Source organism: Colletotrichum scovillei (genome assembly GCF_011075155.1).
Source record: "Colletotrichum scovillei strain TJNH1 chromosome Unknown Contig00009, whole genome shotgun sequence".
Classification (NCBI taxonomy): domain Eukaryota; kingdom Fungi; phylum Ascomycota; class Sordariomycetes; order Glomerellales; family Glomerellaceae; genus Colletotrichum; species Colletotrichum scovillei.
Genome location: NW_023336267.1, coordinates 6,215,529 through 6,230,620, shown reverse-complemented (window position 1 = coordinate 6,230,620; position 15,092 = coordinate 6,215,529). Strand labels below are relative to the sequence as shown.

General features: G+C 52.7%; 6 protein-coding genes across 6 annotated transcripts; 1 reads left to right on the top strand and 5 right to left on the bottom strand.

Annotated features, from left to right (window-relative positions):
- Positions 1-42: 42 nt before the first annotated feature.
- Positions 43-1,785, bottom strand: HER10_EVM0003231 (lipase; the record flags this gene model as incomplete). Its single annotated transcript, XM_035472915.1, has 1 exon — positions 43-1,785. The coding sequence occupies one exon, from the start codon at positions 1,783-1,785 to the stop codon at positions 43-45; it is 1,743 nt and encodes a 580-aa protein (XP_035329059.1).
- An 867-nt stretch (positions 1,786-2,652) lies between these two features.
- On the bottom strand, positions 2,653-5,410 carry HER10_EVM0008693 (uncharacterized protein). Its single transcript, XM_035478205.1, has 2 exons — positions 4,668-5,410; positions 2,653-4,526 (listed from the first exon to the last, which is right to left on the bottom strand). Exons 1-2 carry the CDS (start codon positions 4,679-4,681, stop codon positions 3,020-3,022), a joined length of 1,521 nt encoding a protein of 506 aa, XP_035329762.1. The 5' UTR covers positions 4,682-5,410; the 3' UTR covers positions 2,653-3,019.
- Positions 5,411-6,145: 735 nt separating this feature from the next.
- HER10_EVM0008588 (ARP2/3 complex ARPC3 subunit) lies at positions 6,146-7,299 on the top strand. The gene is made up of 3 exons (XM_035478104.1): positions 6,146-6,332; positions 6,467-6,862; positions 6,918-7,299. Exons 1-3 carry the CDS (start codon positions 6,327-6,329, stop codon positions 7,095-7,097), a joined length of 582 nt encoding a protein of 193 aa, XP_035329751.1. The 5' UTR covers positions 6,146-6,326; the 3' UTR covers positions 7,098-7,299.
- Positions 7,300-7,353: 54 nt separating this feature from the next.
- HER10_EVM0007594 (Gcd10p family protein) lies at positions 7,354-9,308 on the bottom strand (the record flags this gene model as incomplete). Its single annotated transcript, XM_035477146.1, has 2 exons — positions 9,212-9,308; positions 7,354-9,148 (listed from the first exon to the last, which is right to left on the bottom strand). The coding sequence occupies exons 1-2, from the start codon at positions 9,295-9,297 to the stop codon at positions 7,354-7,356; spliced, it is 1,881 nt and encodes a 626-aa protein (XP_035329626.1). The 5' UTR covers positions 9,298-9,308.
- Positions 9,309-9,723: 415 nt separating this feature from the next.
- HER10_EVM0006495 (dimethylaniline monooxygenase) lies at positions 9,724-12,608 on the bottom strand. Its single transcript, XM_035476078.1, has 6 exons — positions 11,913-12,608; positions 11,287-11,784; positions 10,971-11,214; positions 10,500-10,880; positions 10,015-10,440; positions 9,724-9,945 (listed from the first exon to the last, which is right to left on the bottom strand). Exons 1-6 carry the CDS (start codon positions 12,126-12,128, stop codon positions 9,785-9,787), a joined length of 1,926 nt encoding a protein of 641 aa, XP_035329483.1. The 5' UTR covers positions 12,129-12,608; the 3' UTR covers positions 9,724-9,784.
- Positions 12,609-13,400: 792 nt separating this feature from the next.
- HER10_EVM0005953 (uncharacterized protein) lies at positions 13,401-14,958 on the bottom strand (the record flags this gene model as incomplete). Its single annotated transcript, XM_035475554.1, has 2 exons — positions 14,711-14,958; positions 13,401-14,660 (listed from the first exon to the last, which is right to left on the bottom strand). The coding sequence occupies exons 1-2, from the start codon at positions 14,843-14,845 to the stop codon at positions 13,401-13,403; spliced, it is 1,395 nt and encodes a 464-aa protein (XP_035329407.1). The 5' UTR covers positions 14,846-14,958.
- Positions 14,959-15,092: the final 134 nt, after the last annotated feature.

Here is a 15,092-nt window from a genome sequence, read left to right as displayed (position 1 = left end):
TGTGTCTAACACCATGCGTGCTGCTCATGAATGATCGACGTATCAAAGGGACCACCGTGGCAGCAAACCCGAATCATCCCTGAAATTGAGGGACTGCATGTTGCTATATATGAACCTGTAACTTTCATTTCGAAAGTCATCTTTGAGGTAGTCTGTTCGACCGTTCAGAAACCAGAGTAGCTGCTGATCCTGACTCCATTCCGGCCATTGCGCGTAACCGCCCAATCCGACGTTAGGATTCAAGTTGTAAAGAAAGTTGAGATAGTAAGTCCGGGTGCTTTGGCGTGCAAAGGTCGGGAAGATTCCTAGAAAGACTTGTAGTATGTCGGAAGCGTGAAACGTACCAAGTACGGGAGTTCCGTGGTTGTAGCTGCTCAAATACGACCAAGCTGGGACTTCCGGGTGCTTTGCTTGAGCAACAGATAGAAACGAGCGGCGTGCAAGAGTGAAGACGAGATCCCCAAGGATGGCGGCCCTGCGCTTGAAGCCAGGAACGATTTCGTTGAAGATCCCTGTACGAAAGGGACTCCCCGCAGAGATGTGGTGGTCATATGTATTGACGAGGGTGGTCAACTGCGCTGTCGAAGCGTTGTGAAAGTAGAGCTCTGAGAGGTAGTTGACGAGTTGCGACGCTGTCAATACCAGAGGCTGGAACAGTGCGAACAGTGTACCCTCATCTTCTTGGTTGCCGATGATCATAGGCACTGCAGCGTATCGTCCTTCTTTTGCGATGATATCGGGGCTGTCTACCAGTGCTGTGCCATCTGGTCTAGGAACATATGACAGAGCAAGAGCTTCGTACGAAAGGATGCCAGGCACCGCTGTTGCGGCACGCATGTAAGTCTCATAATCGACACTGCGCAGGCAATCCAAGGTACTAGATGATCCTTGACAACCGGCTGCCTTGACAACAGCATCGTAGACTCGCTGACCTTTGGGGCAGTCAACTGGGTCAGCTGGGATAACACTGCCAGAGTTCATGATGGCCCCTCGAAACAGGCGTCGACCCTGATAGGAGTTGTCACCGTCATACAGGGCCATCTGGTCGAAAACGGATATCGCACCGGCTGATTCCCCCCAAATTGTCACTCTGTCAGGATCACCTCCGAAGGCAGCGATATTATCGGCAACCCATTCTAAAGCCTGACGTTGGTCTAGAAGTCCCAAGTTGGCTGAGCCATCCTTCAGGATTTCACGACCAGGCAAGAACCCGAAACCTCCCAGTCGATAATTCACAGCAACAAAGATGAAAGGACGGTCCATGACGGCCCCATCACGGACAAAGCTTGCCCCGCTGTATGTAGCTGTCGACCCGAACTCGAAGCCACCCCCAAATATCCAAAACAAGACTGGAAGCATCGCATCGGACGATGTGCCAGAAGGACGCTGGACAGTCACAGTCAAGCAGTCTTCCTGGCCGGTAATAGGCTGAAAAACTGGGAGCGTAAGGAATGAGCCCACAACATCAAGAAGAATGTTCCGGCTGTCGGTGGACAAGAGAAATTGAGGGCATGCGGCTGCGGTTCCTGTCGCGTCAAAGTTGCCTAAAGAGGAATTGAGTCTTTGAGGCGGCCTTAAGCGGAGCGGTCCGGTGGGCGGTTTCGCATAGGGGATGCCAGAGAACGTCTCAACGGAGCCAAATAATCGTCCCTTGAAGGTACCGGCCGGCGCATCGACTTTCGCCGAAGCAGCACGAGGTTCCTGGTCATGGTGCTCAGAGTTGCCCGCTGACTGACCAGCTAGGAAAAGAACGAGAGCCAGAACTGATTTGAGAGGAATCTTCATGTTGTTCTAGATGTCTGTAAGAGAGCGTAGAGAGAAGGGGGAAGAGGGAGGGCCAGAGGGGAAGGAATAGAGCGGCAAAGAGATGTTGTTGAAAGGAAATTTAGCCATGTGTAACAAGGTGAGCGATACTTATATGTTGAGGCAAACTCAGGAGAATGTCATCTCGGCCGAAAGAGAAAAGGAGTTTAGAATCTCTTTCTTCAACTCTCTCCTCATCTCGTACACTCAAGACATGGTCTCGGAGACCGCTCGCACCAGGCGGTGCTTTCTGCTTCTTGATTCGGCCTTGACAAATCGCCCCAAGTCAAGTATGAGCGAAGACTTGTGTTGTCAAGAGTTTTTCTGGTTTACTAGCACGTGAAGGTGTCAAGGGTCTAATTACCCTGGACGAACGTAAAATGTGTGGGGGAACTAACCCGTAGTGACAGGGAAAAGAAAAAGTGTTTGGTTCGGCGTCCGGCAGCGTCCGCTGCGTGTCGGCGGCCCGGAGGAGATTGGCGATGACACACATTCCGAGGTTGCGAGCAGGTAGAGACTGTCCGACTGTGGTACCGAGTGAGACAGTGATGCCGCTATTCAGGTGGATCGAGTGGGCGTTGCTACATAAAGTCCTGCGCGAGAACAAAAGAGTCAACGCGATGATACGCCTTTCAAAGCGCAGTCTTGGTCGCATTACCTAAATTCATCACGAGGGACCTTTTGTAGTGTATTGCTTTGATAACGTACCTTACTCAGGAAAGACGTGGCTCTCTCCTGGTCAATATTTTGTACAACTCCATGACCGCCCGACAATATAACGTCGTGTATTCAAGAACTGATTTTATTGCAAAGCACTGATTGCAGACACTAGCTGAGTCGACTGGACTCTTCGCTTGTGTCGGGGAATCTAACGTAAGTCTTCCATCTGAATGCCTCAACAACCCATGCAGCCGTTCGGGAAAAATCGCAAACGTGTCCCTTCTTACTTGGATCTCTCGGAGGGGGAAAAAATATCAAACACTCTTGTGCTTCTGACCGTTGCCGGGTTCAAAATGCGTCTCGTCTATCCGGGTCGAGAATCAGTCATGATTCTCTCCGCTGATCCCACAACTCCATTTACTCGATGAACAGAAGTAAATCCCTGGTTCCCATACCGCGGCCGCATCCGTAGCGACCTCGGAGAAATGCGATGAATGCTTCTCTTAAAAACGCCTCGTGGCTTCGTTATGCAATGATCAAGGGCAGTGAACTTCCATCAGACGACCATGCCCACCTGCCCGCTTTCCTCGTCAACTAAACATCTTCGTTTCCCACTGAGAGGCATACCGTCGGCTGGAGCCTCTTCTTCGAAGCTGCCGTTAAACACTTCGACTAGGGCCTCGCGATCTCTTCGTCGCTTGAGCTTGTCGGGATTTCGCTCCGCTTCCTCCTCCCATGTCTCAATGTTGTCCTCATCGAACTCTCCCACGACGTCCTTGCCAAGCGCCTTGCCCAATCTTTCCTTGAGTCCGAGGATCGGCCAGACAGGCACTCTTGTGTACTCGATGCGCATGCCACCCTCGGATGCAACCTCACCGATTCTCTCGGCAAGTGTCTTTTCGGCGCCTTTACGGGGATTCTTGGTTGGCTCGTGGAACTTGCGAAGTAGATCTGCCGTGACCGTGGCCTTGTAAACGATGAACTCGGATGTCTCATTGTCATTTGTGAGTAGCTGTACCGCCACATCGTAAAATTCAGGCTCTCCTAGTCCGATAGCCATGGGCCGTGAGGGAACCCACTTATTCGCTGACGGCCTTGGTTCGCCGTAAAACCTTCTCTGCGCCATGGCCAACATGATGCCCACAAGCAACGGGTCGTGCGTCGGGTTGCTGGGAACGAACATTTTGGAGCGCAACTGTTGTAGACGTTCGACCGGCCCGTTGTACGATCTGTTAGGTCCTTGAATCACGCGGTACATGTTCTTTCGTGTCGCCGCGATCTGCATCTTGCCAACGTAAGCGAGGACAGGCTGCGACTGAGCGTAAGCAGTCTGTTCGCCGCTCAGGTTGCTTGCGCTACCATTAGAACCCGTCGGCACAGCAGTAAAGGAATCGGCTGGGCGCGTTGACGCGGATTCAAACGAGGCGATCGAGCCGCTGCGCGAGGGCATCGCATCCCAAGCAACCTGTACGCGACAGGCATCGCGATACACTAGACCGCCAAAATAGAGGTGCAAATCAAGCTGTGTTCGGGCGCGTGACAGCTTCCCCGGATAGAGGGTGGACATGATTGTGCGGACGGAATTTGTATAAAAGGTTCTCGTGGAGCCGGGCGCGAGCATGGCCGTAAGTTCTCTGCTAAGTGTTGAGGCCGCAACTGAGGGCTTCATGTGACATTTCGACGGGGAGACGGGGGCGCCGCGTGGTGAAGGAGGAGGGACTGGCGTGTCGCATGGAGGAAGCTCGACGAACTTGGCATCGAGGAGTTGAACGTGCAGCTCAGTCCAGCAGATGGGACGAACGAAGAGGGAGAGTCCAGCATGATCCCACATCTGGTCGTAGAGGGACCCTTCGTCTGGCCTGAAGACACGAAGTCTTCTTTTGCGTTTGGCGGGGGAGGGCATGGCAGGAATAGGACTCGAAGTCGGGGGCGTCGCGTGAATGGGCTCGGGCGAGGACATTGACGAGGCTGTCGGGGCGCTGCTGGGGAGATGCATATTGGCGGGGGAGGAGTCGAAGAAGTTGCGCAGTTGTCGTGCGAAACTGGTGCTATTGAATACCGATCTGTGGTTTTGTCAACATGATTCGGGTCTAGGTGAAGAGGAATGCAGGTAGGATCTATTATTGGGTGAAAGGGGACGAGGTGGATGGAAGGAAAACAACGAGGTCATGGCGATAAAGGAATAGTGATTGGGGGGGTCTCACTCTAAAATGAGCATCGGGTTGTGGCGCTCTCCCTTTGGTTCTTTCAATGTAGGTAGTATGGTTTTTTAGGGGGGGACCTTGCGTCGCGCCGTGGGACTGGTGTCCAGTTGAACCTTGAGCTTGGAGCCTTTGGGCACTGACGCGCGACGGGGGGATGATGGTAGTACTCCGTATGGCCCCTTCTCTTGCTTTTGGGGGTGTGGAATGGTGAGGGTGATGGCCGGTGGATTTTATGATGGACTCGGTGAGGCGGACAGCAGTCGGCGCAATTGGGTGCGCGACGCGGTGTTGAGTGAGAGAAAAGAGGATCCGGATCCGCAGAGAGATCGGAGAATATCCGTATGCAGTTTGATGTACGGTCAGAGAAGTGGTGCTCTGTGGCTGGGTACCGATTTGTCTAGAGTCTGTTGAGATCGACGGTGCTTTCAAGGGTTTGAGGCTTAACCGTCGCTGTCGGCTCAAGAGACAGAGGAAAAAGAAAAGGTATAGGAGGGAGGATGGGATGTTTGGTCACTGGTGTATTCCCATCCGAGACTTGAGGAGACGGTCCTCCGTAGAGAAAACGGGACTTATTGGTGGTGGATATGACGCGCCCGGTGGGACGAAAGAGAGCGACGAGACTTGGAGAGAAGAACCGAAGAGAGAGAGAGAGAGCAATATGAACAAGGGGGAGAGAAGGGAGGGGCAGTGAAACGCGGGTGCGCGAGTCAAATATTCCAACTTTTTTGTTCGTTGATTTTCCTGGTTGTTGCGCTGTCACTTTTGTGTGTGTGTGTGCCAGTGCAGCCAAACGGTAAGGTAAGGTAAGGTAAGGTAGGCCCGACAGAATCCAGTGTGGTCACCGTGGTGTGGCGGCAAAAACTGGGCAGGTGCAGACTTATTGACCCATCATGACTGTTCGTTTTGTCAGTGCCTTCCCAATTCCCGTCCCCATTGCGATGATGCCTGCCTGTGCCTGCGGCCTGCCTGCTCGATGTCCACCCGCGACTCCAACTTCTCCTTCCTCTTCCACCGCCAACCTGCAACCCTTGGCCACCAAAGGGCCAGAACACGCGCGCCTGATCGACTTCACACCTATTTGGGAGGAAGGGCGCGACTTGCCACTGCCGGTGCTCTTGGCCCGCATGCAACCGGGAAACTGTGACACGCGGAGAGTGCGAAGTCATGTGATCTTAGGCACCAGCCCCCTCCAGCGATACGTACCGGACATGAGCCATGTCATCGATGTTGTGGCTGCGCATAGCTTCGGAAATGCCTGAGTCATCATGGAAGCACTCACACAAAAGCACGTGACTTGAACTCACCTGACTCGTCATGCCTTCCATTCTGGATCCATGGCACGTGCATGGGAAGATTGTAGATAGGTACCGGTAGTCATGTGCTGCGCCACAAATTTCAACCCCACCACCGAGTCTGAGGCTGAAGTACACCCCGTAGATGCGGTCAAGCCTCAGGAGCCACAAGGTCCATTCGAAGAGTGGCAGTGAGTGAGGTGGACGTCAGTCGCTCCCCGTCAGCTAAGTGTCGCGCCCCACCATCGGCCGCTTGCTCTCCATCTCCAGTGCAGTTGACGTCTCCCAACTGCATTTGCGACCAATCTTCATCAAGCCCAGCTTAACATCTACGAGACAGATCGCCTGGTCAGGCTTATTCTTCAAGATGCCGGTATGTCTACCTATGTGATGCCCATCCCATAGCTTGCCTAAGCTCTCTCTGTCTCTGAGGCTCTGGCACAGCCCGCCCAATTCCACCTACTTCCTCAACCCGCCTAAACCGAGCTGACGATGACCTCTACCCAGGCCTACAATTCCATGTTCAATGCCGACCCGAACGTCCCTCGCACAATAGGCAACTTCCCGCTGCTACCCTTGCGCACAAAGACCCGCGGCCCGGCCTATACTCTCCCCTTCCCCAATCCGCCTCTGCCCGCCAATGAGTCTCCCGACCCAGACAGCGAAAGCTACGACATCCTCGACGAGGTCCTCGCCCTATTCCGCGCCAACACCTTCTTCCGCAACTTTGAGCTTCAAGGCCCCGCCGACCGCCTTTTGGTTTACGGCATCTGGTTCGTCAGCGACTGTCTGACCAAGATCAAGCCTAGCGCCGGCGTGCGTGATGCTTCCAAGGATGTCATGAACGTGGCCCTCGATACCAACTTCGCCATTCCCGGCGACCCGGCATGGCCTCTGAACCAGGTACGGCAGCCTTCCGAGGTCCAGTGGCATTTCTTGACATTGACAATTGATGTAGATGTACGAGCCCCCGCGCGATAGACAGGACGCCGAGCAACTCCGCCAGTACATGTCCCAGGTCCGCCAAGAGCTGGCAGTCCGGTTACTGGCACGTGTGTACGAAGAAGGCGGCGATGGAAAGCCGAGCAAATGGTGGCTGAGCTTCACCAAGAGAAAGTTCATGGGCAAGGCGTTGTGATGCCGGTCGTCAAAGGAGAATCGCCAGAGACAAGGGAATACCTTGGTTGGGGACAATGTTTAAGCGCATAAGCCAGGACAATATGATGATGCCAATTACTCCAATTACAGCTTGATGAGCTTCAATAGGAGGATGCTAGGGTATCTATATGCAAGCCTTTTGGTGACAGAGGATCCCTTTCTCTTTCGTCTTTCGTCTCGACCACCGACCAATGGTGCGTCAACGTCTACTCGGTATCCGGACTTGCTCGCTTTGTTCATGCTTCAACCTTTCTTCTCTTGAACTTGCCTCTTGCCTCGACCTTACCCTCCGCCGGAACTGCCTTCCAACCCGTAAAAACGTACCCATCCGCCCCGCCGCGCCCCATCATCATGGGGTGTGTACGACCGGGTAGAACTTGCCACCGCTTCGCGCGACTCGTCTGGACATTGGCGCCCAAGAGCAAAGTCGGGTTGATGGGGAAATCGTCTGAACCCTCCCATCGCTCCAACTCCTGGACGGACTTTCCAGCTGCCTCGGCCGGAGGATTTGACGACCAGCCTGCTCGGCGGGCAATGCTGAAGCAATCGGCCAGTTCCGTCAACGGCTCAATGCTTTGCGAGTAGACGGCAATCGGCGCTCCACCGGCCAGGAGCGGCAAGGTGTGACGGAGGATGGACACCGTGTCCATCGTGCTGGCGATGACGAGACCGGAAAACCCACCAGCGCGCGTCGAGTCCACAATGTAGCGGGTTCTCGCCCAACGTCTTCGCTTCCGGTGGTAGTTACCGCGCCGGTTAGCCTTCCATGAGTGTAGCTCCTCGTCCGAGACCTCGGGGGGCGGTGTCGAATATGTGACATCCTCCTCGGGCTCCAAAAGCTGCAGCCATGAAATGGGCAATAGGTTGGTAGCGAGGGGATGAAGCGGGTAAGGCGGGTTTGGATTCGTGCTGTCAAAGTTGTAGTATTTGAGGAGGGCGAGGTTTGGCTGGCTATTGGGGTGGATGAGCGTCAAGGTGTTGGTAGGGGCAAACATGGCCTCAAAGTCGTCGCGACGGGGCGGGTGTCTTCGTCGGGGTTGCTGCGGCTTTGTCGTCTCGCCGTCGTTTGTCATTGTGGCATCAGCTGTGGCCTCCTCGGGCATTGTTGTTGTAGTCGAGTCTTGTACTGTAGTCTCTGTGCTTGTCTCCTGTGTCTGTTCTGTCGCGGCGTCGTCAACGGTGGCGGCGGTGTTCTCTGCTGGCTTGACTCCGTTGGCTTCTTCCTTGCCAACATCTGTAGCATCCTCCACTTCTTGTACCTCTTCGGGGTCCTTGGGGTATAGTATGCCCATCCTCTCGGCCATGGCGGCGGTAACGAGACCTCCAGTGTCCTCCACCACAAGCCAGCGACCTCCAATCTCGGATTTGTCCAACATGCCAGACCCGTCAACCGTCACAGTCTCGGGCTTGTCCGTAGGGGATACGCCGCCGAAGTGGACGTTGGCCCAGGAGTTCAAGAGCCCCATCATCTCCTCCCTCATCTCCAGCACCTTTCCCGCATCCTTCTCTTCCAAGAGCCATTTGCCTAGCGTCAGAGGGTCAAGTGGTTGTATCATGAACCGCCGAATATACTTCTTGGTCTTGAGCAACTTGTACTTGGCCAGAGAGAAGGCCGTCTTCTGGTCAATGGCGGTATGCGACAGCAGTAGCTTTGCGATGATCTCCTTGCCGGCGTCTGTGTTGCCCTGCTTTAGCTGCTCAATCTCCTCGGCGGTCAAGGTCTGGCGGGCGGCATCGTCGATAATCTCACGTCGCGAATGGGCAACGACGTTGCCGCTTTCCTGATCGACTAGTTCGAACTCTGCGCCATCGGGGGCGGCAATGACATTCTCAAGAGTGGTGCCCTCCTCTTCGGTGTTCTGGGCGTTCAAGTCGGCCAGGGCGTCGGCGTGAATCTCGCTCGTAGGGACGACTCGCAGTCTGTTGAAGTTCTCGCCGTCCCGTCTATCTTGGATCTCGTAGGTGATGTGAAATGGCCGCTCAATGATGAGGTTGCTAGGGAATGAGCCGAGTTTACCCAGCGAAATCGTGCTGGAGGCAGAAGAGAAAAGGAGTTAGCTGTCGTCACACCAAATGTCTACTTGATGAACCTACGTATTAGGCACAATCTGCAGCACCTTCGTATCTTCTGAGAGCAGCTTCAGAGACACCCATTGGTGCGGTTGGACAACGTGGTGCATGGTTGCGACTGGGTAGGCTTTACCGGGCTAAAGATTTCGTCCAAGCGAAGCTGTCGCGAGAAAAAAAAAATGTTTATGGGCAAAGCGTCAATTGGCGGCCTTATCGTTATCGGGAAACTCGGTCGCCACCAATCAACGGCTTGGTGCCAGCCTCCGAGAGACTAAGAATAACAGGCCGTCCAGGTACCCCGCGCGGGGCACTTGATCAATCAGCCGCGGGGACAACGGGAGGTTCAGAACGAAGACCCTGTAAATTCAGCGTACCTTAGGTACCTAGTGATGCCTCACTGCGAGGGGACCTTGATCAACCCAAGTTACCTTATCAAATCCGACGTGCTACCTATCTTGCAATCAAGCGAGCCCATCTCTCACCAAGGCCTTCCGTATTTATTCGAAATAACAAAGACAACACATTTCTCAATACTGCTCCGTCTGACCAATTTACCTATCTGGTGCGTGCTGGCTACTAACTTTTTTTCTGCATTTCTCAGAGGTTATCCCCCTCTCGGCGTGGTATGTTGCCTGTACCAAGCATTTTGTTGGCCCGTTCTTTCATCCCGACTAGCCTTAAGATACCTGCTGTGGCATGGAGAAGGAGAGTCAGGGACCCGAATAGCAAGAGAGGTAGAAGGGTGTAAGTTGTAAAGACTGAGAACGAGTATTGATTAGCAAGGGGCTCGAAAGCATCGCCACACGAAGCCTGAGATACCAACTTACAGACACCACCCCCTGTTTGCTTGACAACATCAAACAGCTCGCCGCGCATGATAGGCAGAGCGCCCTTTGTCCATCTCCATGGACCAATGAGACGAAATTTGGTGTTAAAGTTTGATCCCATTGCCCATGTATAAAATGCTTTGAACCCCTGACGCTTCATAAAAGAAAAGGTCGGCACGCTGCCCATGTCGAGAGCAAGCTGGTATGCGTAGGATTCCTGTTCAACACCGTGCTTGCTCTTGAACAAGTCATGCCCGCCTCGAGCCTTGAGAGCGTAGTCGATCTCATAGTGGGGAATAGCATCATCGTTGGACTCTCCCTGGCTGGCATCAGGAGCATGCAGCGCCATCTGTTGAGGGTACTTGTGCCGGAGGAGGTTAAGAACCCATAGTTGGGCTTGAAGTTCAGCGAGAGGCGGGATGGCTCCTGAATAGATGGTGTTAGCACGGCAGACTTACACCCATAACAACCAACCGGGACCCTACCAATGCCAGGCCGTACGAAGCCAATGAAGCCAGCAGTCACCTCTCCGCGCCTCCAGATCCCGCGTACATCCAGCTCATTGGGTTCCGGGTAACCGTTGTCCAGGAAATCGAACCGACGCACATATCCAGTTGCGGCGACCACCAAGTCGGGCTTGATGACTTGAGATAGCGCTTCAACGTGCTCACGCTTCTTGCTATCCGGAAACACAACAGTCCCATCGTCCCGGAAAGCCAATGGCCAAGGTGCCGTCAATATCTTTCTGCCACTTGTGTTTTTCAACTCAACATTCATCACAAAAGCTCTGATGCGAGAGAAAATGTCTTGCGGCCGATTTCCCTCGTTGAGATATGGCAGCGCGCGGTCGGACTTGACCAGAAACACTTTGCAAGTCAGCCATACACCCGATTCAACTATTCGTGCTCACATCACTCATAGAGCCAATACTATCTCCTCTCTGGAAAACTACTCACATGAGTCAACGTTATTGCGTTCACCCTCAATCTCTCCGACCCACTGATCCGGGCCAGCCGCCGTCCCGCCAGAGAGGTAATGAAGACCCTTGAACGTCTTGTCGTACACGCTCCAGAGTAGGTTGGAGTGTTGAAGACGCTCTGGAAGATACGCAGTGTCGAGAAAACTTGCGATTGCTGTGTCGACTGGCTTCTGGTGAGGATCCGGCTTCCAAACTTGCATGACGACTGGTAAAGGTACGACCTGTGATAATCAGCGTTGATCTATGCTAGACCGAGCAAATCGCAGATACAAAGGGGAAGATAAGCTAGGTACCTTCTTCGCGCAAAAGAAGCCACCTTTGTGACACATCACCACTTCCCTGGCTTCTGAAGTTACGGCCAGGTGGGCTAGGTCCATTGCCGTTTCTCCTACTCCTAAGATCATCACAGACGTATTCAACCCAAACTGCTTTCTTTCCTTCACTTCGGAAGAGTGGAGATGCTTCACGTTCTTCAGACCTTCGATGTATGAGATGGACGGCACGTTGTTAAGACCGGAGCAGACGGCGATGGCATCACAGTCCCATGACTCCTCTCCATCTTGGCTCTCTGCAACTTCCAAACCTTGAGAGCGGCGAAAAAAGACGCGGTGGCCATCGGCCGTATGAGAAACTCGAATAATCTCCGTGTTTGTCTCTGTAATGCCCCAAAGATCAAATTGGGTGCAGAAGCCCTCGAGGTAGCGAACGTAATCCTCTACCGGCAGGAAGTCAGGTAGGTCTTTTGACACACGAAAGTCCGAGAACGCTGTGAGATACTTGGACGACACCATCTAGAAGGTTTTTGATCTTTTGTTAGCTTTCCTGGCATACTTTATGAATGGTTTGAGATAGTTATGCAAAGCGAGGCTCCCATATTGAATGATCTACGGCGGTAAGAAGGATTGATGGGCTGCCATACCTCGGCTTCTTCGTAGACCTTATACTTGTAAACACCACCCACTCCGTCTTCCCTCTCAAAAATCCGGACCTCGATATCAGGTACGCCGAAGTACTGTCTAGCCTGTCGAAGGTACTTGGCTGTGACCAAACCAGAAGCACCGGCGCCGATGACAGCAACTCGAATGGGCTTCATCATCGGTCCCGCCGCTCTCTCTATGATAGCAGTTTGGCTCATATTGCAGACCGCGATTTCTCGTCGTCGGTGGGCGGAGTGTCACAACAGTTCCTAACTGCGAATAGCGTCCAAGGTGTCGGAAGTTTGTCGTTGAAATGAAGTCTAGCCTATCGAACTTCACCTCAGTACCATACCTTAGTAGTCGATAACTTCGAGATCAAGCAAATCTGAAACAAGATTTCTGTATCGATGTAATGAGAAAGACAGGGCACTCGGATCTGTTGAGTTTGCCACTCAGTCTTTGCTATTTCAACCAGGCTACGGCCAAAGGCTAATGAATCTCACTAAGCCTTGACGCAGAGGTAAAGGGGAATGTAGAAGCAACAAGCGACTGACGACAGTCGGTTTCCGGAGAATTCGGACTTTGATTGAGTATTGAATGTATGTTTGCGGGTAGTTTCACAAGATGGGCTCAAAAGCAGCAAGCCATGAACTTAGGGAGGGAAACTCGGGCGACCAGATTAGGTGCTCAGAGCCAAACACAAGCGAATCTGCAAATCGCATTCCAGACACACGAGGTTGTGAGGAATATAAGATTTTAGTTCAAATTCCACGACAGCATGAGCACAGGTGACCGACTGCCAGCAACGCAAGGTCGTTCTGCGGTTTCTAATTAGTGATCTCACCTGAAAGCTGCATGCTTACAGTCAAGACAAAAGGCTTGTCTGCCACTGGAACCTTTACTCTTTCGGGAATCAGAAGATCCTGTCTACCCTCACAACTCGTGCTGTTGCTCACACCATCTCGAGGCAGTTGCCCAATCGGAGGTGACGTTCGGCCGGAGCTGAGTTGGGGGCGAAGTGCCAATGTGGCTCAGCCGGACCCCGAAGAATGTTGGACTTTTCGGTGAATTGGAAATATGAGATGATTGGATAGTCATAGTAACCCAAATGTGGGAACAGCATGTTGGCAAGGCTGAACTACAGAAGCAAATGATGTGATAATACCTGTGTCGGATCGATCCGGGCAGCCGATTTCATGCAAGGGAAGTCCAACTCGTCTTGCAACTCCGGCGCTTACGCTCCAACTATTGATTTGAGCAGCAAAGTAGGGACTTTCGTCAAGTCACGAAGCGGGGCGTTGGAAAGTCTCCTGCAATTATCTAAGTAGACTCGACTTTGGACCGACTGCGTGCTAAGTCATATCAGGAGGTGTGCCTGGTCACAAGGATCTTGTGTAGCTGATTAAATAATCCGATGTCGCATAGCAGGCATCCGCCACCATGGTGCTTTGGAGAAACGATAAGACTGACAGCAAAGACCCCAACTGGCTTTATAGTGGTTCTCCCTTAGTAAGGCGATCTCGATCCTTGCCAAGTCTCTCGATTTCTTCTCTTGGCCATCGCAAATGCTGTCTATACTGAGGCCCTAGAATGAGTGCGATGCCATGAAGAATGTGGCTTGCCCACCCTTTTATGTACCACATCCATTCGAGCGACTTGAGCAGCACAACAAAGTGTGCCAGGATGAGAAGTGCAAAGGGCCTCTTGTTTTTTAGACAAAGCACAAAATCATCCTCGATCTTATATATGCAACCGATAATGACCTCCATCTTGCCGTTACAATCAAGCCTTGGCCTTGCAGTCGTACCAAAAGTGGTCTCAAAGCAAGACGAAATCCGCTGAATCATTCCCAAGTATACGGGAGTTTCTGGATCGCCAGAGCATGATACCAAGTCTGTAAGACTGCTCAAGGCAGGCCCCCATTGGACTAGTCGTCTCGTGGGACCTCGCTGTGGGAGTGACTCCTCGTCATCAGCGGCCGAGAGAGGGCCTAGGACTCCAGAATAGATGGCATCCCATCCCATTGTTGTAATAACAATTCGAACACCCCTAAGCAATTCGAACCATGCCACTTCTTCTCCGTCTGAGACTATCAAGAGGTGTTCTGGGCTAGGCTTCTTCGCGAATGCATATGCACAGACAAGCGTAGTAGATATGTAAAGTGCTCCAGCATAGTCTTTATTAGATGTTGGCATAATGGCCATCACTTGGCGTAGGCCTATGGCGTAGTGAACATCTGCGAGCTGCTCATATCTAGATGACTCGATAGAGTCATCTTTCTCTCTGGATAAATGTAGCGCAGAAATTGCGAGAAGCAGATGTAGGACGTAATGGTGCGTGAAGGCAAGGCGGGGGACTTTCTCCTGCCAGAGTCGCGATTTTGAATACGTAAGATCGTCAGATGTCAAGAAGTGGTGCTGCAACTCGAGATCATCTACGGTCCATATCCAAGAAAGATCCGAGGCTACTTGTTCCTGCTGCTCCCCTCTCTGGGTGACTGCAAGAGCTGTGTCGGTTGACCTGGATCTTAGGCTATCGGGTGATTCCAAGGGTTCTTGGGGGCTAAGCCCTTTGGATGCCGTATCCCAATTTTTCCGTGGTCTCCCCCTTCTCCGCGAGTTTCCATGAGAAATTGTCTCGACGATAACATCATGAGTTGGGGCGAGGTCTGTGATTGATGCTGAAGCGGTGAAGTCGCAGGTTATAATAGCTTTCGAGCATTGCCCACATTGGGGCTTGGCTTCATCACACTGGTGTCTAGGTCAGTATAAGAGTGGAATATCAGGTTCACATTGCGTACCTTGATTCTTCTTCGCTTGCAGGTTTTACACCCGTTACGGGACTTCTTATGTGATCGCCTCTTCGTGATGTGGCACGTCGTACACGTACAGCCAGGATCTCCGTGTTTCGCAATTTTCGCGTCCGGTTCGCTCATCACTGTTGATATATCCTAGATCCAGCTACCGTCTGAGATGAACAGGTCATGTGTGAATGGCTGGGGGGTCTCGAGGCTTCTTGAAGATTCTTTTTTCCCAAGGGTGAGGGAAGGGGAGCGTTGACGTAAGGATAGAGGATTAATCCAAGGAGGGCAAAGGAAAGGGGGGGCACTAATTTTAAGGCCCTAGGGCGCGTTATGAACTCCCCTGCCTAGCACTGCCTCGGTGGGCCGTAGGGCCCCCCCT